Raw genomic sequence first — 27,213 nt, 5'->3', positions numbered from 1 at the left:
AAAAAATTCTGTAGGTTTTTTTCCGAGCTCTGAGCAAAAGTTTGAAAAAAACGACGCACCCGCCCCCGGTCTGGCTAGCACAATGAGCGAGCAGGGCAAGGAGCGAGCGACAGCTTAAACGGCCCTCCGGGCATTGGGCGACGAAGGTCGCCTGGCGCATCGAAAAATATTAAAAATGTCTTTCGGAAACCTGATTTTCAATTACCAAAGCTTATGGAAAATATAGTTCAACTTATTGAGAAATATTTTTATTGTCTCGAAAATTTTGGAAAATTGGAAGTCAAATATTGTCTCGAAAATTTTTTCTGATGTGCTCACTCTAAACACTACTTCACGGTAATTTTACAATCTCCTGTGTCATTCGACAATCCCAATACTTAACATCGCAGAACATTCACTGCGGGTTGCAGTCTCGAACTCGCAACTCACTGCTACTATTCTGCTGTGCATTTACGATACGATACTCCCGGTTCTGACAAGAAACTGGCGCACAGAGCTGGGATCGAACCCGCTCCTCTCTGCTCCAATCTTGGTCCTCAGGGGCCATACTTTCAAAACTCGCTAAGTGAACGTAAGTACTTACGCTCTATTTCTTGTCTATGATTGGTGGATTTTGCTTGAAAGGCTGTCAATGATTGGCTAATGAACTTACGATCTCTTAACTTTTTTTGAAAGTATAGGCCCCAGAACTGTAACCACTGGGCCAACGATGGGGTGCGCCTCAAGTGCGGGGCGCAGAAAAATGGCTTATGATGCGTGATTAAGTGAATAAATTTCAGTTTTTTGGTTATCATGGATAATTTTATTCATTAACAATGTTGAGACCTGCAACTAACTGGAAACAGGTAATGCTCGTGTTCTTGGCCGCATTGAATTTCCTCTAACAGTGTAATTTTATGTATTTTTAGCGTATTTTCTCATTTATGGAGAAAATGTTCTACTGTGCTCGCCATGTCCGTCCGTCTGTCCGTCCGTGACTTCACGTTTTCGTCGACGAGAAAATGCGCTCTCCATCACTCACTGCAATGAGTACTGAGATACATTTTTTGTAATTACGGAGCTAACTGTAAAGGTGCTTATACACGAGGAAAGTTCAAGCCGATACTTTTAACGGCAAATACCTTCCACTTCAAATAAGGAGCTAATTTTTTCTTCAGTGGAAAATAGAAATGATCGATCGTTTTGCACCGGCAAGAGACACAAGTTGGGCTGAAACAGCCGTTGCGTGGGTATTTATGCCGCTCCGTAGGTTCACGGAACACAGTAGGAGATGCTCCAATATATCTCACCACCCAGTCTTTCACCCACAGTCTATACGTTGATCGAAAAAGTCTCTCATCTCCTCAGCTAGAGTTACAACTATTCCACCAAGTAATTTATCAAAAGCCTCCTTAAACTCGTCGTTGCTGTCACGTTTCATATTGTCTTCCACCTATCGCAAATTTCACTTCTAACTTCTTTCTCTTAACTTCGAACGACTTCGTTTCTAACGACGCACTGAAGCTTGCGGATGAGAAAATGTTGTTTGGCCATTTCATCCCGTATAAGCTTTTAGTCCGTAAAACTTTGAGGGGGAACTATTTTCGATCAATAATATCGGCTAGACCTTTCATACAAGAACGTTTTATAAACTTTTCCAGTTTTCAGAACCACACGCGCAGAACACGACCATCAAATAGTCAGGCTTGGACGTGCTGCGCACATAGCAACTTAATTGCAATTTGCTTATTTGGTAATAGGAATACATTAAAATTTAGGAATATTCAGTAAGGAGCAGATACGATACGACTCTATCAGAACGAGTTTTTCCTTTTCTTCGTTGAAGTAAATTGGTAACAATGCTGGAACGACTCGGGTTTTGACTTGATCTGTGAAAGAACAAGGATTTGCATCTAATTTTATGTTAATGGTGAGAAATAATTAATTCCTCAAAATGCGCTCATTTTTCAATGGCAGCTAAAGTAATCATATTTTTCACCAAAAAGCAGAGCTTTTTTGTTTAGCCACTTCAACGTGGATCAATTTTTTACAACACTTCTCTTTAACTTCACTTCTTGTCTGTCTGTCTGTCTGCTACAAATCTTATAATCAAAATTTAACACACTTCTACTTATCCTATCGATCTTAAATTTTGCACACTTGTGTAAAGTTGGAGACAATGCATGAATCAAATGTCAAAATAAATTATTTAAGAAATTTAAAAAAAAAATTTTTTTCAATATTAAAAATATTGAAAAATAATTTTGTCAGCAACAAATCTTATAACTGATATTTGACACACTTTTACCCGTCTAATTGATCTGAAATTTTGCGCACTTGTATGAAATCAGAGGCAATGCATGAATCAATTAACTGAATAAATAATTTTGAGAAAATTTATATATTAAAAAATTTATATATATTAAAAAATTGACATGTAAATTTTTTTAATTTTCGAAAATTAGATGAGAAATTCATTGTACATCTGGAAGATTGGAGATACTGGATTCTTTGGAAGTGTAATAAAAGGTATAAAGGTATATTATTTTTCAATGGCAGCTAAAGTAATCGTATTTTTCACCAAAAAGCAGCACTTTTTTGTTTTAGCCTCTTCGACGTGGATCAATATTTTTTGAGACCTCATGTGACTCCACTAAAAGAATGAGGTTCACTGCTCTTACATTGAATGAATTCTGTGTTGGAGCAGGCTAAGAGTGTTAACTCCTATAGCAGAGAGCTTCGTATATCCTGCTTCCTTTTGCCACATCGCATCCCACGCGCGAGGCGTGGAGTCTTTATAAGTAAAACCTAACTAAGAACAGAATGAAACACCGAAGTTTAGACACCGGCTTGACATTGAGGAGGATGTAAGAGTGACTGCTACACTTCAACCTATGGGATGTTGCGTTGTGCAACACAAATTTAATACAGCCATTAATGCAGGTCACAATTTGTACAACAGAAATCACGCAGCAGAAAACCATGAAAATGTCATTCCATCATTAGTCTTATGTAGTTTACAATTGTTCCATATCAAAATTATGAGGACGTGAAAGCACATTTATCATACAATAAACTTGGTTTTATTTGATTTTATTGATTCTGAACTATTTTAGATTATCGGTTCATTCAACTTGAAATTTAATTTATAAAGTATTACTAATGTCGATATAGAAGGACAGTTGGGGCATAAAATTCCTACTAATTTAAAGTTGTAAAGGGCCAAAAAATTTTGGGAACCACTGCTGTGAGACAAAAATTTATAACTTTAAAATTATCTAAACACGGTAACACTCACTGTGAAGAAGTAATGCACAATTTCATTGTATTCGTCGAAATAGATTACATTTAACAGCGCGGTCGGGCACGACTATCGTATTATATACGTTAAGGTTCTATTCAAATATAACTCATAAAAATGGCATTGTAAATTGTCAACACGATATAAAAAATTAACAATTCGTAAATATACTACACGCCGTTTAACAAATACAAAAATTATATTAAATATTTATGTATATATAAGTATATATATCGTTGATGCTTTACCAAGAAATGCTTCACCTATTTAAGGATCTTCTGCTTGCAGAGGTTCGAAGTACAAAGTGATTCCAAAATTGGCCTTAAAAACATTCCATGTTTTGCTTTTGTGGGGATTGTCTAACTCTCCTCTCGTTAGCGTCAATCTGCATTGAGAGAAAAAAACTTAACTGTTTTAAAATATTTAACCTGAGACCTCTTGAGAGAGATGACATTAAATGATTCTAGAGATTCAGAAACATTTACATCGCGTATGTCTCAATATATCAAAGCCGTAGAATTAAGGGTTAAAATGTTGTGATACAGTGAATGTAATTGTAATAGTTGTTAAGCAACGTATATAAGTTCTTGTTATCTGTATTTACTGAATTTTATCATAATCATAGCATTATTGAGAATGAAAAGAAATATCTACTATTGAAAACTGGACGAAAATCTAACAACGTTACTAAAAAATAATAACTCATTAAAGTTGCGATCACTTTTTGTTAAATTCTTACTTGTTATTTTCGATGAAGCCGGAATGGAACCAGAAAAAGAACGGACAATTGTCATAGCCTTTGGGCACGTGCCTCTGAAATTATGAAAAAAAATAAAGACCAGGCAATAAGTCCAGCAGCTATCTCAATCAATCGTCAGCTATGGAAAGATCGGGTTCCAGAGGCCGGATCCCTTGTGAATCAAGTCACGAAAAATTCAAGAATCGGCAACAGGCCATGGGCCTATTTCTTCTGCAACGCCGACACTTCTATTCTATTCTATTCTAACTCAGTACTCACTGCAGTGAGTGACAGAGAGCGCATTTTCTCGTCGACGAAAACTAGAAGTCACGGATGGACAGACGGACGGACGGACATGGCGAGCACAATAACCATATTGCATTTTTTCCATAAATGAGAAAATGCGCTACAAAGCACGGGAATGAGCGAGCGAAATTATGACAGAAATTGCCGGAAATCAATCATTAAGTGGAATTTATTTGTAACTTATCGAATTCAAAATGTAAATATGAGCGAACAAATTAAGGACTAACATGAGCAAAATAAGATCTAGATAATGATGATAGCGGTTTCAGCGTTTAGTAGGCCGTAGGCCTGTCGCCGATTCTTAACATCGCAGAACATTCACAGCATTTTGCGGTCTCGAACTCGCAACTCACTACTTCAATTCTGCTGTGCTTAACCGCCCGGCCTCCTTGCCGATTCTGACCAGAAACTGGCGCACAGAGCTGGGATCGAACCTGCGCCTCTCTGCTCCAATCTTGGAACTATGAACTTTAAGCACTGGGCCGTTCACTTATTTGTTTATCAATATATTTGCAAGCATTTCAACATTCAAAGACTCACACTTGATGAATAAAACACGACTTTGGTGTCGCCTGAAACTTGGGGTCCCGGCAGCAAGTCGACGTATACCTCCCCTTTGCTCACGCGTCTCTGATGGACAAACGCAATAAATTTATTAAAGCATCGCGAGTTTTCGTCGAAACCCTTTTTCAATTAATCCTGTGACTGGTGTTTGCCCAAAAGATTTTAACGCGACTTATCATTCGTTTTAAACTAGTATCGTCGCAGTTTCAGTTCAGTTCAGCAGTTTTATTTTAGAACACATTTATGATACTGCGAATGAAATTCACATTTTAAGAGGAACTTTACAGGAGGCGATTTTTACCAGTACGGAAAAAATTCATTATCATATGTTCAATAACTTAATATGAGATAATAATAATAGAACGCATTAAAAAAGCTTTACTACCGCTTACATTGCTCAATTGTGATCACCTTATTTATTTACCACAATAAAACGTAAAATAGGCCCCAGATTTTTAGCATACAATACTTATTTATATCAGCGATTATTAAAAGCTTGGAAGAGCAAAGTACTACTTCGTCCGTGTGGTCTTGCATTCATGACAGCACAGTTTCACGGGCAAATTTTCGCAACGAAAAAAAGTTATTAGATGTACTGCAATGCAGGGATCGTTTTTTATGAGACCAAAAAAATGGGTTAAATAAAATTCAAACCAAAACCTGAGCATCCCTGTGTTAAACTCAGAAATGAGCCTGTGCATCCCAATGTACATCGTATCACAAGGTGGTCAGTTGTTACAAGATCATTGAAGATTAATAATTTCGTGTATCTATGTATTGCTATACAAATTGTTGGAAGTAGGATTGAACGCGTTCTCTGGCTAAATATTGAAAATTTAATGAAAGATCGAGAGATATGCTGAGATCATATGATCACAAAACGTTACTTGCAATTTACTAAGTTATTCTTAGCCACCAAAAGACAGTCATAAGACTGGCGTGGTTCAGACCTTGCAGTGCTGAATGGAGGTGAGGGAGCACCTGTAGGGCAGGGCGCTGGTGCGGCTACCCACGGTTATGGTGAACTCCTCCCCCGTGCCCAGTCCCACGCCCTCTGTGTGTCATGTGGAATATATTGATACTCCTGTAATTTCATGATGAGGTTTATTTTCATAATGTGTTCAAGGTCTGCACAATGTTGCTGCACTTCTTCAATTGCTGTGATTGCATAGCCACATCAGATTAGTCATAGTGTTTTCAACTATGACGTGTACAAATAGAAAAATTTGGTATACTTATTTAATTCGGTATTTTTATTTATGTTCTTTAAAAGCTTAGTTACAGCCGATTACTGAATCAATTTTCATAATATAAAAACAAAATGTAGCTGTCTACGCCCAGCTGATGCATTTCATTCAACAAGAAGAAGAATTGTGCTCACTCATGCCGTGCATGACGAAACGCTTGAGCACCAGCACGACACTGGGAGGGATCTGGCGACCGTTGCGCACCACGCGTTCGTAGTACCCCACATAGCGACTCTGTGTAGACGTTACATATCGGACGTTATTTTGTGTCATAAAATACGAGACAAAATAATGCGAGGCAAGTTTCACAAACAAGGTATTAGTGTTAGCATAGCATATAATATAGTGATGTCGGTGCTGAAGAATAGGCCTAATGTGGCCTGTCGCAGATTCTTGTACTTTTCGTGACTTGCCCACAGGAAATTCATTGTGTTACGTATTGAGTAGCTGATGGATACAAGCCCAAAACTGGAAAGGTGACCAGCACGAGCCAGAGGACGTCACATATGTTCAGCATTTGCGATTTCAACCACAAATTAGTTCGAGCATCACGATCGACTAATTTATCGACAATAATTTATTGTTAAGTATTCCACTACATCATTAATTTCTCGCTAGACCAGAGGTGTCAGCCATTAAAGTTTCACATTACAAGTATATTTCTATAATTTCTTTACAAAACTGTACGTTTGGAAATTTTTTATAATAAAACGTACCTGGCAGGCAAAAACACGGAAAATGCAAGTAATACCCACTGACCTGACTTGGAGTTTCAACTCCTTGGAATTTACTGCCCGCATTCTTGTCGGTCCTCCTATCGCCGAAGTAACTGAGGCATTGGTCTGCGTTTTTGAAGGCGCCCGAGTCGATGAGGCACACGCAGATCATGGTGCCCGTGCGGCCCTTGCCGCCCTTACAGTGCACCGCGATCACGTTGCGTTCGTCCTCTGCCTGAAACTTGCGCACGTTCTCACTGAATTCCAACATGACCCTGCGTGGAGGTCGCTCGTATCATGGCTCAGTGAAGATGTTAGCATGATTATTTGCTCCACTACCAACGGTTTATACGAGAATACATAATTAGGAAATATTTATTACTTGAGAAGGTAAGCTTCTGAAGGTTAAATCGAGAGACTAAATTTTTATATTAGTTCGTGTAATCGACTAATCGGTTGTTGAATCTGTGAATCGTAATAAAAACAAACATGATGAGGCTACGCCATTTGAGAAGACTCGTAGGACGACTGATTCACCGAATGAAAGTTCATCGACCCAATGTTCTACTCATTTAATTACTAGTGCAACCGATCATACACACCGTGAATTTGTCAACAAAAATTAATTCAAGGGATACATTCGATAAAAATTCAATGCAAACAAGCCTGTGTGCATGGGATAAATTAAATCTTATGTAGAGACTGCATGCAACAAACTGTGTATTTTATAATAATTTATGATATCAACAAATAAGCACGAGCTATATAGGATGTTGTACTCGAGTTCTTCATGTTATGGCTTGAACTTACTCGATTGCCGGTACATTATGGTCGTTGATAGGGTAGCGCTGCACCGCACCATGGAAGAAGTGCTCGTCGTAATGTCGCTCCGAGCAGAGGTTATACACGCGGTAGTGGCCGGCATGCTTGTAGTCTAGGAAGCGACTTACGTCCTGGAATGGAATAATTTATCTTCATTGTTTATAAACACACATGCATTTTGGAAACAGATACTTAAATTTATTTTAGTTAAAATCAAGGAGATTTTTTACCGCACGTCACACGAATAATCTACGGAAATGAACCTTAAACAGAAAAGCAGACATATTATTCCGACTTTTGAATAACTTTCGTATGATCTTTGGAACTTGACATCCAGAGATAACGTTTTCACTGTTTATGCAATTATAATAGCCTTGAGTTATGACCGATTTTTAAACTGTTATTCGCTATCTTATTTGTGCATCGCAAGGTTAATATGATGGTTACACGTGCACGGTTACCCTGATATCGTTCCTGTACACGTGTCCTGCCGTACCCTGATATCGTTCCTGTACACGTGTCCTACCATACCCTGATATCGTTCCTGTACATGTGTCCTGCCGTACCCTGATATCGTTCCTGTACATGGACATTTTGCCGGAAGAAGGGAATGACATGGCAATGACTGTTGGGGTGACGTAAGAAAGGTCCAAGTCGAATCCTTCCCGTTGATAGCGACGTTTGTTTTGAGATATGAACTGCCGGGCTCCTTTCTGTGAGGAATGAGATTTATTTAAAATAATAACAATTAAATCATTATTACGAATGCAATAGCGAAAGATATAATTTTTTCCAGAGTCAGTAATGTAGTTCTAAATTCAATATTATTCTCCGTTATAAAATAACATACAAAATTATTTGGCAAACATTACTTGGACTTGTGACGAAACTTACAATACAATTTCATCGCTGTATGTTTTAACAAACTCTCAATTTCATGAAACATTCATAAACATTCATTCGATAAGGAACACAAAAGAGCAAAGAATCTAGAAATTACTCAACTGTTCACGAATTCATTTATCTGCGATTTTTACTAACTCTCAACAGCTCAAGATAACATAATTATCACTTCTTTCTACTACCAACAGCATGCGGACAGTGAGAATCATAGGATGGAAAAGCGCCTCTGCAACACTAGCAGCGGCGAGAAGCAAGCAACAGCATCGTGCATCAGGTGGCCCAAATGAGCGCGGATGAACGATAATCAGAGGCGGCGATCCATCGTGGCCTGGGACTGCTAGGTCCCAAACAAATACCAAGGATACCAAGATCACACTCACCGTGAGATGTTTCTGCTGCCACACGATGCGAGATATTCTCACCAGACGCACAAGTCTCAGCACCACGATCAGCCTGACCAAAGCAACGCAGAATTTTTAATCCGGAGAGAGTTCATACATAAAAACCAGTATTGTTTCATATCACATTGTTCCTGCTGTATCAGTGAGGTATGATCAATATTCCCGTGCTGGCGAATGCTAAGAATTTATTGTATCATATGTATTTCGAACAGTGGAATAATGATATGCGTGCCGGGTAAAATTAGATATTAAACTTACTGACACCATTTGCATAATTTTACCGCCGTCTCAAACACTGTGACGTTTAAAATCTCAAAATATTCAGCCATGCGCCGTAAAAAATATTTAAACATGAAAACACGTAGTCCTATTCAATTTAGTAATTAAATTATATTGGTTAAAGAATTTTTTATCAGTTTAAGTTCATAAATCACGCAAATTGGAATAAACTTCCTTTCGAATGAACTCCATTCTCGGTATGCATAATTCATCATAAAAGTATTTCTATTTAATTTCCGAATGAGCGTTGACTTCGCACATTATTGCAACAGAAGATTGTAGACAAACAAACATGCGTTATATACTCCATTACGCAACAGTAATCAGCTCCAAGCTAATTGCCGCGGCCATTACTCAATAACAGCGATTGTCAACGTTACTCGATTGTCAACGTTACTAACTGTCAACGTTACTAATTGACAACGAAGAGGACGCTCGTGATCACTCGATTTCATTTGGTGTTTTGATAATGTAATCCTAAAGGAAAATTTATCTCGTAAGGGACACATGAAAGTTTGTAACTTAATTAGGAAGGTAATAAAATTGAATGTAATCTTATTCGAGAAAATTAATTTTTTTGCTGATTTTTTCATCAGACCCAGCAGTCCGATTGAAGTTAGAACGCGCGGTCTGAGACAAATAATAAAATTAATCGATTTCACGCACTATGGATTGGAACAAATTGGAATTATTTCAATTTTTCGCGTTTATATTTGTTAAGAATTTGAAAATAAATTACTGTAAATTTTACTAATCGCGCTTTAGGAATCCAAGCAAAATTTCAATTTTTAACTTGAAAATGCTCTTAAATTAATATGTATGTACACCATAATACACGTGCGATTAATGACCAGAGAATTCGTTAAACTAAATTATCAGAGAGTCGAACAATTCTTCAGATAATTTACTAAGTATTTTACACAAATTTTATAATGATTTACAAAGTATTTCTCAAAGTATTACAAACAAGTAGCTTCATCTCAAGATCATCGATGAATTCAACAGGCTTCGTGACACCCTTGACAACAACGTCATACTCTGGACTAAACTCAACAATGGCTCAACAAAAACGCGGGAGTTATCCGAGAGGCCGGTGCAAAATATAAATTTGCTTCAAAGAAGTATTAATGTCACTTATTTGCTTAAGTCGCAAGTTGACTAAAAATTAAAAAGCAAAGAATAGTCCACAAAAATTCATATCTTTATAGAAAACGTTTCGGAGTCCAGCTCCATCGTCAGTTCGTAGAATCTAGCTGGAGCTGGACTCCGAAACGTTTTCTATAAAGATATGAATTTTTGTGGACTATTCTTTGCTTTTAAATTTTGCTTCAAAGATGGTTGTAGACATCTTCATGATTTGGACTATATGGAACTATTGGACTAACAACCAGGACACCGAGCCGCTGTCTCATTAGCTACCTTCAACCTGGAGGGCAAGTGAACCACATGAGACAAGCTCACAACTAGACCGTCACTCGCTTTGTGCTGAAGGAACCCACCAGCATTGTCATCAAGCAATGGCCTGACATCAACCGACCGACGATAGTTGAGTCCCTCATCTCTACGGATTGGACTCTAGCTATCTTTATCCTAGCTGCCGGATCATTTTGAACTCTAAGAGAGTTTTCAGAGTGATTTTTCTGTTTCAAAATTTTACTGTTGTATCGTATTTAAGCATGTTAAGCACTTATTTCCACCAAAATTTCAATGTTCAATGTTTTATGTACCTGAAAATGAATGTTTGAAACATCATTAATAAACTAAAGCTACTTCCTGAAATATGTCTTTCGATCTACTAACGTCATCTGAAAAAGTGTTCGAATTAATAGCACGTGTATAAACAATCAAATTCTGCCATCTAATACTAATTTCAGTATACCTTAATGTGTATGATGGCCAGCAATATACTATACTAATTTTATATTAGAATGGTTTTTCACAAGTTTGCACAACTACCATCAGAAAATGTTCAACTCACGAGACCGGGTTGCTCTGCATGGACTCGACGCTGACAGCGATGATGGAGAGCATGAAGGTGATGACGACCAGCGCGCAGTCCAAACTGTTGTACCACACGCGGAAGAACAGCTTGAACCTGTGCACCAGCAAGAATAATGAGTCTAAACCACGCATTTTGTGTGTAGATAACTAATCTCATAAAACTGAATGTGAGTGAAGTGGAGATTTAGTGGTTCACAATAATTAAAACAAATTTTAAGCTGTGTGTGTTTTGATGCTAAAATTTTGATGCTCAAATTTTTCAGCTACACTTTAATGGCAGTTCTAGCATGAGTGATATTGGGAATATACAAACAATACAAGCACAGCTTTAACATTGGTAATATTTGACTTTGAATTACTATGAAGTCATTGCTGGAATACAGTATATAGGACTCATTGCACGCTCATGACACAAAATTATAGAACCAGATCAGATGCAGACTTTGAAGCCGCTGTCTAATTTTATCGGTCATTGGCCCTTGCAGCATTTGCAATGCTAATGACTCGATTAGACGGTCAGATATACTCATGGGTTAGAAACCAAGGCGTTGTTGCGGAAATGCTGCAACTCATTTTGTATGTAAATTAGTTATCTATGAGCTGCGAGTATTGGAGCTGAGAACTTCCGTTTGTAGCTATTATGTTCATTTTAACGTGCACTAACATGCATACATACACTAATAAATTGCCCGAAAATGCATCCAAATACACACCACTCGAGCATCCGTATCCTCCAGCAAATTTCTACTATAGGATACAATTACAATAGGATAGGATCTATAGGATACAATTACTTTATTTTGATTTTTCAAATTTAATTAGGATTCGAAATTCTACCTGCCCACTTCTCAACAGTGGCATCTCTGATGGTGTGGCCACAACAACCTTTTCTCCATACAAATAATTACGGAACTATATAATATATTAGTGGCTTTGAGAGTTAAGATAATCCTAAAATGGTTTAAATTCAGCCAATTTGGCACATGTCGTCCAATTCATAGATCAGTCTACTGATTGAGCCCCCATGGTAACTCATTCATACAGAGTAGATTTATACACTGTTAGAAAAATTACCGTTAACGGTATTACCGGCGTTTCAGTGGCCGGTCGGCACGTGAAAAGAAACACCGTGTCGCCGTTTTATTCTAATTTAACACTATAAATCCGTGAAACATCTGATAAAAACGGCGAAACAGTTTATTTTCACGGGGCGACCGGCCACTAGGATGCCAGTGGGACCCTTTTTTCACCGTTTTTTCTAACAGTGTACGTTCGCTTGCACGAGACGTGCAAGCGAATATCGCGAGCACGAGTCATCATGCAGGCAATGTAATCGAGACGTCAAACCCTACATAAAATTTTATCACTCACTCCCACTGAGGTCTTCCAGTGCGTTAAGTAATACAAGAACACTTTCCCGCCCATGAATATGGATTAACTCTGCATCCTTTGTTTCTTTACCGATATCTGGGCAATTTCTGGTGCGTAATTTTCACCTAAATTTAGGAATTGTTGGGTATTATGAAGTTTAATTATCTAATAACTACAGAGGCACTTACATAGAATGTAAGCGCGCTTACTGATATGAAGGTAACGGTTAAATCTTACCCAAGTCCAAATATTCTAAGGACGATCTCTGCCATGAAGTATGTGCTGAGGGCGAGTGCGGTAAGTTCAAGAGGATCCGTTGGGTTTATGTTCCCTTTGGTCAAGTCTATGATCAATATGACCATATCCACTATAATCAGTACCGCCGTCAGTAAACGAAAAATGAAGTGTTCCACGAACCTTCGTGTTCTCCACTGTATGTACCTGTAAATAATGTTAAACTTGTTGGAACTTTGATAAACTTCAATTTAGTGGCTACTCAGTATCCAAACAATAGAGCTGCTCTTAGTTGGTGCGAAGAATTGAACAGCCCACTATTAAAAATGTTAAGATTTGATTAAATTCTTAATGACTGATCACGATGCTTTGACGAACTCATGAAATTTTAAATATAATTCTTTAAAGCTATCATGCGCCGTGCCAATAAACTTTAGATACAAGTTTGCAGATTTCAAAGTCATTGTATTTTGAATTCATTACAACGAGATAACCTCTCGGAAGATAAAAGGACTTCGAAACGAGATGTGCAAGACAAAATATAAGTGCTTCAGGTCATGGGTGGGAAATTGAGAAATTCTATTCTGAAAAGAGAGCTGGTATGAAACCAAGTTTATGTGTTAGACCACAGAAACACGAAGATTAAAGAGACGATGGTATAGAAAACATAGAAAACCACAGAAATACGATGTTTAAAGATTAAAGAGACGATGGTATAGAAAATTTATCGATTTAGGATATCTGACGTTATATTGCATCCTGGCTGTGGGGGGTTGGAGGGGTCCGAGAAGCCGAGCTGTTCTTGCACCTCGTGCTCCTCAGGGTCGTACGAGTAGAAGTCGCTCGCTCTTCGGAATATTTCTCGTCCAGCAAGATCTTCTTCTAAGGCAGGGAATCGTTGTACATTAATAATAGTTCAGGCTAAATTGCGACACACTGAGTAATAGTTGTTAAAAGTCTCATATTATTAGGAAATTTAAGGTAATGAACAGGAGTACTCTAATTTACAATTCTCACGGAATAGCAAAGAACAGCCATTGCATGAGGCAAGAAATCGTTGTACAATAATGATTAAGTTTCGACAGACGGAGAAATAGTTGTTAGGCTCCCATATCAATTTTAATTTACTGAAAACTATTTTATATTCACAATGTAATTGAAACCTCCTGAGAAATTATTGAGAAAATATTGCACGACTGCTACGTATTGAGAAGTGCTTGTGATATTCTCAATAAAATTGCTATTCCACCAAGAAAAATGTTTATATTTTTAATGAAAGTTTTGTTTACTGTAGAATCATTTAGATAACATTCGAGATGTAGCAACAAAGTTACCAGGAATTGTTTGGCAGTTAAGAATTTAAATGAAGTTCAATTATTAGAGTACTAGATGCCTCATCAATACCAAATGCCAGGTGCCTCCTCAATATTATATAATATAGATTCCTCATAAACACTATATGCTAAGTGTATCATCAACACTATATGCTAAGCGTATCATCAACACTATATGCTAAGTGTATCATCAAACTATATGCAAAGCGTATCATCAACACTATATGCAAAGCGTATCATCAACACTATATGCTAAGTGTATCATCAAACTATATGCAAAGCGTATCATCAACACTATATGCAAAGCGTATCATCAACACTATATGCTAAATGTATCATTAACATTAGATGCTAAGTGCCTCCTCAATACCCAATTGAGGAGGCACTTAATAAAATATTCAACAGGAAAAAAGGGACACGATATTTGATGTTTGCACTAGAATCGACCCCACATAAACGGCTCTGATAACCACAATAATAAGCGCCGTTATAAAGTCAACCTGCGCCGATGTTCCCATCCTCGACCTCGCCGAGTCTGTCGCCGTACTGGCTTCCGTGCTTTACTCTGCTCAACCTGAAGGGCAAAATACTTTTATTAATCAACGTGGAAGCCGATTTATGTTACGATTGAATGAATTTATTTCGAAATAATTCTCGTCTTGAATATGAATAGCTTTAATGAAAACACTAACAAGGGAAAAACCGGAAGACAAAACTGATTCCAATTATTTGCTTGTTTTATCAATAAAACTATGCATTTGTTGCCTTCAGAAGAGTCGGCATATAAATTTTATCCTAAATTATCTTTCATAATTTGCAGGAAGATCCAAACAACGATGAATGATTTAACCAAAAATTGAGTTCTATAAATATTCTATGATGTTATTATATAAGTCACTCTATATATTGCTAATAAAAATAAAATATGCGGCTTTTTCAAATAAACTCCTAGGCTTTCCTGCAGAAACTTAGTTGGTCGCAAATGAAAATTATGGCTTCGCATCATTACAAACATAGAAAAACCGGGATTATTCCAGTAAGGAACATATACTCCGGTCTGACCTGTACAATCGGGATCTGTTGATAGAAAATCGCCCCTAGACCAGTGAACCCACTATAAGGGCACTGAAAACATGAATTTCGCTGCACGAAAACTAAATACTCGTATTATTTAATCTAAAATAATATAAACAATTAAATTTTAAAATAATATACGTTTAAAAATTACTTTTTAAAGACAACACTTCCAAAGAATCCAGTATCTCCAATCTTTATTTATTTTGACATTTGATTCATGCATTGTCTCCAACTTTACACAAGTGTGCAAAATTTCAGATCGATAGGATAAGTAGAAGTGTGTTAAATTTTGATTATAAGATTTGTAGCAGACAGACAGACAAGACAGACAGACAGACAGACAGACAGATAAACAAAAAAAAAATCTGAAAATTTTTTTCTGCTGAAAATCAAGAATGCTTCCTTACTGTTTAGTGCAGCACTAAGATAAAATATCCGCGGTACTAGCGCAGCCTTGCGCCAATAACCTTTTTTAATCCAATATTGAAATTTGATAGTCGTTTCCGTCGATTGGCCATTCAAGTGCTGCTTTCGTACAATAGGTAAATACTGGTCGGCATAATATTCACAACAATTTTTTGGCCCATATATACTGTTTAATTAAAGTAGAATATTTTCACGCATTGACGACGATTCTAAACAACAGTACACCCGCCCCTTTCAATAAAGGCTGATTGGTCCAATTAATGGACATGTAATGTCTTATGAGGCTTAATTTTGATAACTTGATTGCCCAAAATCGTTGGGAGCTTCGTCATTGGACGAAGGAATCAGGTTAGTTTTTTTAAGTAACTGGGCTGCAGTGTTGATTTCCGATAGGCAACATCGCATCTCCATCCTTAAAATATTAGTGGTCTATCGAACTGAGGATGAACTGGTACCACAAATACTAACAAAGAGGAGACGAATATAGTCCATTAGGATTCTTACCCGTTAATTCTCGCAGATGATTCTCCATCCTCAGTGAGAGCGAACCGAGTGTACTTCGCTCTGAAAAAATACAGAATTTAATAGGTCGAGTCATTCATTCCCAGTTAGTAGCATTCTACAACTTGTTACAATATATTTTATTCAAAAACCAAATTGCAGGCTGCAATATTTTGAATTTTTGAAAAACGCAAAAATTATAAGATGAATGCAAATTTCTGATCGTCCACCGGAAAGGTGACCACGGGCTGAAAAAAAATACTCAAAACGTGATTTCTTTATGACCTCAATAACCAAATTTGCCGGTCATTTCTCAATAAATGACAGAATAAGTGATATCGTATAGAAGACTGTTATATACAAAGAGAGAAGAACAAACTAAAGTTAACGTTATTTAGAGATCATTTCCTGCTACTTCACTGATGCTGCTTTAGTCGAGGAAAAAAATTATTTAAAATAAATGTGCCTAAAATGATGATACATCTCTGATAAAATCGGCTCTAGCTCAACTTTTTAAGTTTTCATCAGTCATAAAGAACAATATTGTAAAAATAGTTTTTTCATGGAAGCTCTGACTAAAATCTTAGCGATTCATTGCCCAGCAACAGGTCAAAGAAAAGTGAGCAAGGCACGTTCATGTTCTGCGGTATAGATGCAATAGACCAAAATTAAGCAGCGTCGCGGCTTGATCGAATTTGCATTCTACTCTTGCAGCTCCGACACTTACAAAGGTCTTACAAAAACAGCCTGTGAAGAAAACTCGAAACCTTGAATACACGGGTCCTTGAAGACTAGGGTATTAATTCAAAATTTTTATAGTAGCTACGCTACAAATGTTCAATGACGAATTTTGATTCCGCTTAACTTGTGTAGTGGCATCCTTTTGTCCTACTGACAACAAATTTAAAAAGAGGAAGAGGATGATGTGAAATCTCAATGAAAAATTCGTCGATAAATTTGCATCCGAAATAAAGTTCTAGATAAAACTAAAATTTTAAATCATCTAAATTACTTCGCATATTACATCTCTCTATCAGCTGACTAAAATAAACACACAGATTTGTTTAAAAACGCTTAGATGAGCGAATTAGAGAACAGGATAATCCTGAAACACATCGGATGGTATATTGTCTGGGGTACATATCTCCGGATAAAAAAACGTAGTCATGGTATCTCGACCACGACATCAACAGAAAGAAGTGGTATTGTTCACGCGACATGTTGCAGCTCATTTCGCATCTTAATTCGAAAGTGGAAACGAAAAAACGTTCCTAATTGGTATCGGTGTGCATGAACAACAGTGCTGATAATAAGCTTGTTATAATACTGGGTTTGAACGAAGTTTGTCTTTTCGATAGTCCCATGATTAAGAATTAAACCTTTGAGACTAATGAACTCTGAAAACAACATTAATTTATTAATGTGTTAATAACGACCATCCAATAATCTCTCAGAAAAACCAATCCAGAAACCTGATTATAGCATCAATCGTGTAACCTGGTGATAACGTCAATTTAGTAACCAGGTAAGAACATTAATCTAGTTTAGAAATAATACTTAGCCGGCCGATTTCAATCACTTCAATTCATTTTTTCCGCTACAAAAACTTAAATGAATCGCTTCCGGCTTCTTGGGCAGCCTGTAGTGGCACAATCGCAAAATATAACAAGAAAAAAATACTTACATTTTTAAAACGTCTCGAGATTTGAAAACTAAGAAGTGAGGAAAATTCTCAATTCAATGAAAGTTTTCATAAATATGTGCTAACAATTCATAAAATAAAAAAAAAACACTTGATATTAACACACGCTCTGTAATTTGTTGTATGTAAGTCTTCATTGAAACCATCAATAGCCAATTTACAAGATCAAATGAGACTTCCTTTTATGAAGGCATGAAAAATTTTTCAAGCAGGTTTCATTGAAGACCAGAGAATTTGTTTTATTCGCAATTTTCTTATTAGTTTTTTCGATATATCGAACATTATTTTTAGTTTGAACTGGCAAATCGAAAATTAAAATTTCTAATTTTTTTCATGTATATATCTTAATTAAATAAAAAAACACGTATTTTTAAAGACATGAACGTAATGATCGACTCACAATATAGGCGGCCTACTGGTTGCCATCCTCGCTGGTTGTCTCCACGATCGTTCGATTATCTCGATCAGAGATCATGCGTGACCGAAATGTCGATCGAGATGGGAGAGTGCCCAGACAGCAGACCCTCCGTCTACTGTATCATTGTCCGTGATCTTTTCATTTTGTCTCTTATTAAAAGTTCGAATTCAGGATTTATGTTAACCATCGTCTAGGATTATTAAATTTTATACTGCATAAAAGTCGATTTTAGACACAGCGGATTACGAAGCAACTTGTTTTCAGCTTTCAGATCTCAAAGAACGTTTTGAGATCGCAAAATTACATTAAAATGCAGTAAAACTGAACTTATCATCATTTGTTGAGTCATAATGACACTTTTCAAACTTTACAGAAAGTTTGTCATTGATGAAAAATGTAAATCACGTGTAAATAACCTCGATTTACTAAAGAATAAAAGTGTTGCTTCATATTCATAAATTGTCGCGAAAATAATGTTTCTGTACGTTTGAACAAAAATCACGTAATAGAGACTACGTTTCAAATTTGTATTTCTTTTTAACAGGTCCACTCAGTAAATCACGAAATGATAAATTTTCAAGTTTCACACAATAGATTTTGAAATCCCATATTTCCAATTGTTTCACACAATAAATACTAAAATGAATACTTTTCAACTGTTCCACACAATGAATTTTGAAATGATTACTTTCCAACAGTCACCACACGATAAATATTAAAATGTGTATTTTTCAGCCGTCTAAATAATAAATGTTTTCTAAAATTTTGAATTTTCGCCTCAGTTTCTCTAACACAAAACAGAAATGAATTTTCTTCAGTATTGAAAATAATTTTCTCAAAACGTAAATAGCACATTCCTGTCAATATTTTCTATGCTAGTCCGACTTTCAGTATTCGGCAAATTAGGACGGATTGTGGGAACTATATTATCATTGTTATTACAAATTCAGCAAATTCTGGCCCTTTGCAGTTTAGCAAATACTAAAAATAATCTTCATTTTGGCTGCCTTTCTCCAGCGAAGTTATTATTATTATTATTATTTTTTTTTTTTTGAAATACTGGAACGTCGAAATATTCATGAAACCTGGCAGAAGAGGAAATTCCGAAAAATGGACCATTATTAGTTGTAACAATTATTATTTCCGGTAAAAAATAAACTTGGCTATCTTGTGGTAACCACAAATTTGGTCAAAAGCTAGACTTCGGGCCAACTTTCGCAGTTTAACGTCAAGAAACAAGCAGCTGAAAAAAATTCGGTACCTGCTAAACTGCAGAATTGCCCTAATTATTTCTAAACATTCATTCTTTCCACGGCATGCAGGGCATGTTACATTTCATTTCAGCTCGGAAATTTACATCCCCTATTAAATTTCTTACAGGTGTCACTCACCAATGAGCAGCCAGAACCCAAATCGTCGTCTAGGAGGTCACACGTACCAGCAAGCGTCGGTCACACTCAACTCGCCAATCACGTTCTAGTCTTCTCTATGCGTAATATTTATCACGTCGGATCGTGCATACGCAAGCAAATCACTTAAATTCGCGTTTCCTTAAGCTTAAGCCCAAATTTATCGTCGTGACGGTGAAAGAATCAGAACCTCGCTTAAAAATTCGTCACCACTTCTAGGCACCCATTCCCGCAGGTGCTAAACATTTGCCTCAGAGAACGCATACAAACTATGCCTCGACCCTAAGTAAACGGAGATGAGCTCCAATGCTTGGCTACCGACGGCAATTAAATAACACAATAGTAAATGATGTCAAATCTTACATGCAATATCATTTGTGATTGATCATATCACAAAGCTAAATAGATAATTCGGGCAAATATTTCCTATACCGTTTCGAGTTTAAACTTACATTTTCACGTAATCAAGATGGCGCACTCGTCAACATCCAAATCTAGTTTTCAAGGAATCTGACTCCACATATGTGGCAAATTTAGTATTTCATCTATTTTGTCTTGAATTTCCACGCTGTTAAATTCGTGTATCTTACTTCAACGTTTGATGCTGAAATGCTCTAGCCTTCCTTTCCACTCTTTCGAAATGATAAGTTTTTCATTTGCAACTAACTTTAGCTTAACCCTCTACCGCCGTATGTCACTCTCCGAGAACATAACTTTCAACTTAAATTATACGTAAACTATTGAGTGTAGCAACGACGTTTGTACGCAACAGAAAACATTTAAAAGTTGTCGTACGTGGCGGCAGTCAACAGTGCAAGTCATTTTGCGCTCACTAGAACGTATCCTTTTTGGGAAGTGTAGGCTTGTGACAATATTGCTCGAGTTACTCATGTTAGGCGGTAGGGGATTACTAGATGATTATTCATATAAAGCTTCGTGCTTTCACCGAAAACAGTGTATAATAATAAAAAATATTATTCTAATATCAATGTATAAACATTGAAGGTAGGGAACCTTACTTCGGTGTAAAAATACAAAGTCATACCTTTTAATGATACCTTTGACACATTCCACATTGGAGGAACTCGCATTCCATATTCTTTGAACTCACGAGCATTAAAGAGACATTCCAGTTAGTTCCTAAGTACGCCGTTCAACCGTTCAACTTATTTGCGTGAACAACTATCATGAAACTGTCAAGTAATTTGGGGAAGTCAATGATCTTTGCATTCGACGTTTATGTAGAAAGAGTTGCAGCTGTCACACTATAACACCTATGATCAGCGAATCCTCTATAACGAGTATGTTAGACACGTCCTAATTTGCTCAAACTCTTATGAAGTACGAGAATGCATGTACCTTCATATCATATTGTACGTATGAACTACGGTACTGGTAAAATAACTTTTATGGACAAAAACTACTCGTAAATTGCGTTGAGTGTAACTGATTATACCGCAGAAATACAAGTCGGTCCGATGGATGGACGCAAATTAATTAAATGAATCGACTTGATCGAACGCTGGACTGCTAAATTCTAGATTCAATCCTTATTCTTCTGCTTTTGCTTGATAGGTTTACATTTTAGTAGTTCGGACACTTTTTTTCAGACTTTGGGGTTTTAAGCGGCTGTTGTTTGCAACAGTCGCGGGCTGTTGAAACGGGCTCGCCGGATTATAATATCGTTGTGGTTTCCTTGATTCTGCAATGTACCACTTAAGTTTTCACACTTTTTAACTTCTTAAATTTCCTATCGACAGCCTTCTTTTACACATTTAACATTTTTTTGAGTTATGAAACAATTTTGTCAAGAATCTTAGTATTTTTTTTTTCTTGCCTGAAACTGTTTTTTACAGCTGCAGTAAAAAAATATTACTCAGTACTCACTGCAGTGAGTGGCAGAGAGCGGATTTTCTCGTCGACGAAAGCGTGAAGTCACGCACGGACGGACACACGACAGAGAGACGGACAGACGGACGGACATGAAGAGCACAATAGTGCAATTTTTCCATAAATGAGAAAATGCGCTAAAAACACTTTCAACAAGTAGATTATTTCGTCGTCGTAGACCACGTCCTTCGTTTGGCGTGGTGAGGCATTATCGATTTTTTTATTCGTATTCGATTTTACGGAAGATTTAACTTCGATTCATTAACCTAATAAATTTTTCTTATTTGCTTGAACCACAAAATACGCTGCTCATACAATCCTAATTTATTGATTATTGCTCATAATTTTATAACCATAGTCGCACAAAAATCCTTGCTTATATTTTTCGTTGCATTTCAAGAAGTGCGTTTCAAGGAAAATACAGCAGTGCGCACGATCACGGGATGCGGACACAAGTGAGCTGGGTACATCATAGGTGTAATTAGCTTCATTAACATGAATGCCGAGATAGTAACTTCACACAACAGTGTTGAGTAATTACTACATAAGAAGGCATATTTTTGCATATCATACGCCAAATGATGAATAATCTCGTTAATTTGATCGCGCTTTCGTCTAATACTAAATATTTAGCAATCAACGATGTGAAATTTTTTGCCAAATGCAAAATAAACTTTAGGTGCTGATTTCGGATAGTTCAGGGACTTCGGTGCGATCGCTGACGTTGTACGACCTCATAATCATATATAGCCTCTCTTTACAATTATTGAACTTTTTACACGACCAACAAATTGTACTCAGATTAGATGGTAACATCTCTACAAATGCAACCACAATCGTCACTATAGAATCACGATACTTTTAAATAGCACAAATTTACAAAGAGAAGTGATTTTACAATGCTTAAATTTCTCATTTCATTGTTTTTTTTGGAAGCAAATAAATAACACTGATACGATTAGAACTTCATGATGACAATAGAATAAAATCTGGAAATAAAACGAGTATAATGCAGCTATAGATCAATCGACGACGGTACATCTTCTTGAGAGCAGGGAGTGAACCAAGTATCGTCACGAAACTTTCTCAATATCGTCAAAAAAAAAAATTTTAAAACACCATCATAACACAACCTAATTTCACAACAGCATTGAAGCCAATAAACCAAACTGCATTTTATATTTTACAGCAATTACTTGGCAGCACTATTATGAAAAGTGTCATTTCTCTTCTGCGCAATGGCAGCTGTTATTTTGTAATAATCCACTAGCATTGTGCATCAGCTATCAACAGAAGAAACTCCATCCGCTAGCGCGGACAACCGCACTGACACTGACTGTCACTGCAGGCCACGCCTCTTCAGTGAGCCCAAGCTCTCGTACACAGGGTACTGTAACTTAATTAAGTTTACGTTCCATGGCGCGCAAATGCAAATAACATAGAATTTATTCTGCGGACGTTCTCGTTCAACATGAAATTACTCCATGCTACATAATTCTAAAAATACTATAGTAGAAACCGCACTGTAGATGCAAACAACGTTGTGAATAACTTTTGATTTTCCTATTGGTCAATATATGTAGACAAAAAATAACAATGGAAATAATTTAATAATTCTTGTACTATATGTACATTGGATGTTTCAAATCCTACCGCAAACTACTTTTAGTCAGATTGTTATTTATTTCTTCATCGCGCAGAATTTAAAGCGTTTAAACATTCCCTATTCTTGTCGGGCGCCTCAAGCACGTGTTTTATTCCTGAACGTGCAGGAATATCGGAAAAAATTAAGCCAATAGATGTTTTGCCTACGTTACGTCTCTGAGCACGTCGCCCCCTGAAAACCCGGTTCCTGAATAAGATTAATGGGTTACACATGTGACATGACATACTATTGTTTGTATGCATAAACGTTAGATATATGCTGTTCTCGACTTTATCTAGCCGAGCTCTTACAAGCTGCCCTCGCCAACAATATCAGCATTTTTTTTTCATCCCCACTCACATTTTCTCACTTTCTTTCCAAACCCCATGAAAATTGCAGTTATTCCCCAAATATCAGATTGATAAACTTGTTTCACAACGATTTTCTCAATCTAAGCTATGAACTTAATAGATGTAAATGCAATATGACGAAATTTTATATCTAATTCGTGAAAATTTTAAGCAACAGTTCAAGTAATTAAAATATATTCGTAGAGAGTTTGTTCAGAGCGATGATCTGTTAGTACCTTCATTTCCATTAGGGAGTTCTGTTAGACCCTCACATCATTCATCTCTGACAAATTCTTTAAAATAATATCATTTTATGATACTTGTCATTTCTACTTTACTTTTAACTCTCAATAAATACACACCTTTCATTTCAATGTGTTTTTTTTTCAAAATAAGCAATGTTGTCTCTGTATTATTCACGGTAATACACGTGTTCCAAAAGTACGAACTCCTCAGGGGTCACTTCAGCGAGCGTCCCTGCTATCGTACGTCTGGGTTATAGGCGAGTCCCGCTACCAATAGGGCGACCTGAAGCGTGTTCATAACATGTGCAAAATCTCGGGGATCGGGGATATGCCATTAAATAATAGCTCAGGTGCGTAAATAGTAATCAAACTGCATCATTCAACATCGAAAATATTATTCAGTGAAGAAATTTCAATGCAAATTTTACTGCTGAGACACCAAAGAATAATCCCATTCCCATTTATTCCTCCCACGACAATTCTTAAAACATTCTGATGCGAAAATCATGAAAATTGTTCAATAATGGCTGCTGAAAGTCAAGTCCTGTGGCTCAGCTTTGGGAAAAGTCGATGATTGCAAGAGCAACGCACAAGGCCAAACACATCTGTTTCAATTGCGCGAGGTTACTACTCAATATGCAGGTGAAGGCTTCACGAGTTTATAAAGGCACGTCCAATAACTTAATCCAACAGAATGAGCTTTTAATTTTGCGTCGCTCTCAGAGGCCAATCTTGCAGTTAAATTGAAGCCTTCATGAAGCAATTGCTGAATGCGTTCTGTTTATAAATAGGTAAGTAGAATTTTTTTAGGCTACAGCCGCAATACAGCAATACAATTTTGGATGGAAATATACTGTAATTCAATTGCTCTTGAAACGAACGAAATTTATGAGTAACAGTATTTTGATACCATAATCTATTTTTAAATATTTATCCAACTGTATAAATTTTAAAATATGAATGAAATCATCTTAATTTTGTGGACTTCAGTCAATGATTTAATTAACATTAAGTTTACGCAATCTATATCTAAACTATGCCAGGCTGCTCAATTCATCCACAAGTATGTGCGATGGGACCCATCGTAAGAAAGTAATATTTGTGCTGAACGCCGGGTAAATTGATAATAAAAATAGGAGAAGTGATTATATAAAGAAATTTTAAACTCTTATTGACAATTAAGCCCAAGCAACGTCGGTGTTAACCTAGCTACTATAAACAATTAATATATGATATTATATTGCTAAATCCCTCCTACAGTTGCGACAATCCCTATTTATCCAATGAATTCCGTGCTTATCGAAACAATCAAACTAGTAACATTTCACCTTCAATTTTTTCGGCAAAATAAATCAAGTTTAACACATCCAGCTACTTAAATAACTTTTATTAAAATTAGAATCCAGATTAATCCCAAATTAAAAGCTACATGACGCACGATACTCACTCTTCCGACTCCACCCAGTCCGATGAGCCGTGACCGGTCGGGGAGGCCTGGCTGACGGAGGACGGGTCGTCTGGGGTGAAGTTGCTGTTGTCCATCGAGTGGATGCGGTGGCTCCGCGATCATATATTATTCAACTTTATGCACTCATAATTTCTTTGAAATTAATTGAAATTCACAACTCAAGAAAATAATCATTTGCTTACTTTGTTATACATTGAATGCATATTCAAGTTAGAAATATACTTTTCTCTGAAAAATCAGAACACCGAAACATATATTAAGTAATATAATAACTTGAACTTTCACCGCAAAAACTGTTGTGTTGTTGTATACGTGACTAAATATTTAATTTAGAAGATGTTAACAAACTTACAGGCCAACACGAGCACCAACGCACCTTGCCTGCTTTCTGTCACGGAATGTTAACAGCGAGTCTCACAGGAGGCGCACTCGGTTTTGAACACGATATCTGTCTTTATTATTCGGTCTAAATACTCCTTCAAAGCATTTTAATATTTTCCATAACAATAATTATGTCATTCCCTCTTACCCACTTAACACCATTGATCAATTAACATCAGGCGTAATCTATTGAGCGATTTCTTATAAAATATTGTATACCAAAAAACTAAAGCGAGTCTGAGTGCACGAGTTCTCTATCGCCCGAAGCAAGTGTTCTGTCCAACTAACACTTGCGGGACTCGGGGCTGAGCGGTTTACTGATGAGCTCACTCAGGTGTGCTGGTTCACGTTCATCAACAACGTACACGAGTTCACGAAACAGTAATCACCTCATTCGGGTCGTAAAATACAGTGAAATAATCATTCAATGCTAACGAAAACTTTAAAACTGGATATTTATTTGGTTACAAATTGATACTTATAATTCAATTGAGAAATTACCAGTCACCGCAGCAATAATAAGCGTACACAGCACTATAGTATGTCACGAACTGACATGTGTTGGCGAAGCCCACGTGTTTTGTTGGGTGTACCAGAGTGACGATGTACATACGTTCGCTGGTGACTAATACTATACTTGGAATAAGCAGCGCTTGGAAACATACTTAGAACTTGTTCGTTGAAAAGGGAAACTGGTATGCGCGTGGTGAACATATGTGGTACAGGTATATATAGTTTCCGGTTGTGGCACAGGTCGACACACTAAGACCGAACTTCATCAAAACACCAAGATAAACTTACGATATCTGTACAGGATATGCCTAAGTATACAATAGTGTCTTTCACCAACGAATATGCACTGCTTTAGAAATAATAGATTTTTTTATAAATGACCATGTGAATGACGATTTATAAAAGAGTCATCTAGAGTTTAGCTCGCTTTTTTTCGTGGCCGCATATTCCGCATAGCTGGGGTGAGAACTATGAATAGGAACAATTGAGTTTATAACAATGATGCGCATTACATTAGATATGAAGTATGGTAAATTAAGCTGTATGTCATCTAGTGTAATGTGTGAACTATTTGATCATAAGATGAGCCTTTTGGTGTATCTCTAGGAAGCAATCCAGCTATTTCAGTGGAATGTTCATTCTATTTCACATTTCTATTTCAAACACGATAAAATGACATGTATTTTACATACTTGGGTTTTTAACGTGCCAGGTATTCACTAAAATTATTCAAGGTATAGGAAATAATACTGAAAATATGTAGCGTTTTTAAATCCAGGCACATTTTTGAGCAATAACTAATACAGATGGAATTAAGTATCATGTGGGCAGGCACAGGCAAAGTCACAGGCAAAAATTAAGTGTGGTCGAAGACCCAAACGATCACCATGCGAAACCTGATCATCAGGAATGAAAAGCGATAAATTACATTGTGCCATAGTTCACCTCTAATGATATCACATTGCACTCGCTCATAACTACATTTTATTTA

General features: G+C 36.8%; 1 protein-coding gene across 2 annotated transcripts; it reads right to left on the bottom strand.

The window, feature by feature from the left end:
- Window positions 1-2,880: 2,880 nt before the first annotated feature.
- On the bottom strand, window positions 2,881-25,472 carry LOC108664759 (phosphatidylinositol 3,4,5-trisphosphate 3-phosphatase TPTE2). Of its 2 annotated transcripts, none has more exons than XM_018151432.2 (15): window positions 25,308-25,472; window positions 16,205-16,264; window positions 14,698-14,771; window positions 13,610-13,745; window positions 12,867-13,070; window positions 11,236-11,352; window positions 8,958-9,030; window positions 8,241-8,387; window positions 7,663-7,805; window positions 6,896-7,127; window positions 6,271-6,370; window positions 5,840-5,943; window positions 4,866-4,955; window positions 4,020-4,093; window positions 2,881-3,665 (listed from the first exon to the last, which is right to left on the bottom strand). In XM_018151432.2, the coding sequence occupies exons 1-15, from the start codon at window positions 25,400-25,402 to the stop codon at window positions 3,548-3,550; spliced, it is 1,767 nt and encodes a 588-aa protein (XP_018006921.1). In that variant the 5' UTR covers window positions 25,403-25,472; the 3' UTR covers window positions 2,881-3,547. The 2 variants fall into 2 exon arrangements, with proteins under 2 accessions (XP_018006921.1, XP_047739977.1); XM_047884021.1 differs by lacking the exon at window positions 25,308-25,472 and adding an exon at window positions 18,304-19,053.
- Between the last annotated feature and the right edge of the window lie 1,741 nt (window positions 25,473-27,213).

The sequence above is a fragment of the Hyalella azteca genome, unplaced genomic scaffold, assembly GCF_000764305.2.
Source record: "Hyalella azteca isolate HAZT.00-mixed unplaced genomic scaffold, Hazt_2.0.2 contig14296, whole genome shotgun sequence".
Lineage (NCBI taxonomy): Eukaryota > Metazoa > Arthropoda > Malacostraca > Amphipoda > Hyalellidae > Hyalella > Hyalella azteca.
Note: the sequence above shows the minus strand (reverse complement) of the source record. Positions and strands in the feature narration are given on the sequence as shown.

Bases quoted from the DNA above. Each gene is read 5' to 3' on its own strand.
- LOC108664759 (XM_018151432.2), bottom strand. From the start codon at position 25,402: ATGGACAACAGCAACTTCACCCCAGACGACCCGTCCTCCGTCAGCCAG. The intron at 11,353-12,866 runs GTAAGATTTAAC...GCTGGTGCACAG, and splicing joins CTTAGAATATTTGGACTTGG to GTTCAAGCTGTTCTTCCGCG. The intron at 4,956-5,839 runs GTCTGAACCACG...TTTGTCCATCAG, and splicing joins CCTCCATTCAGCACTGCAAG to AGACGCGTGAGCAAAGGGGA.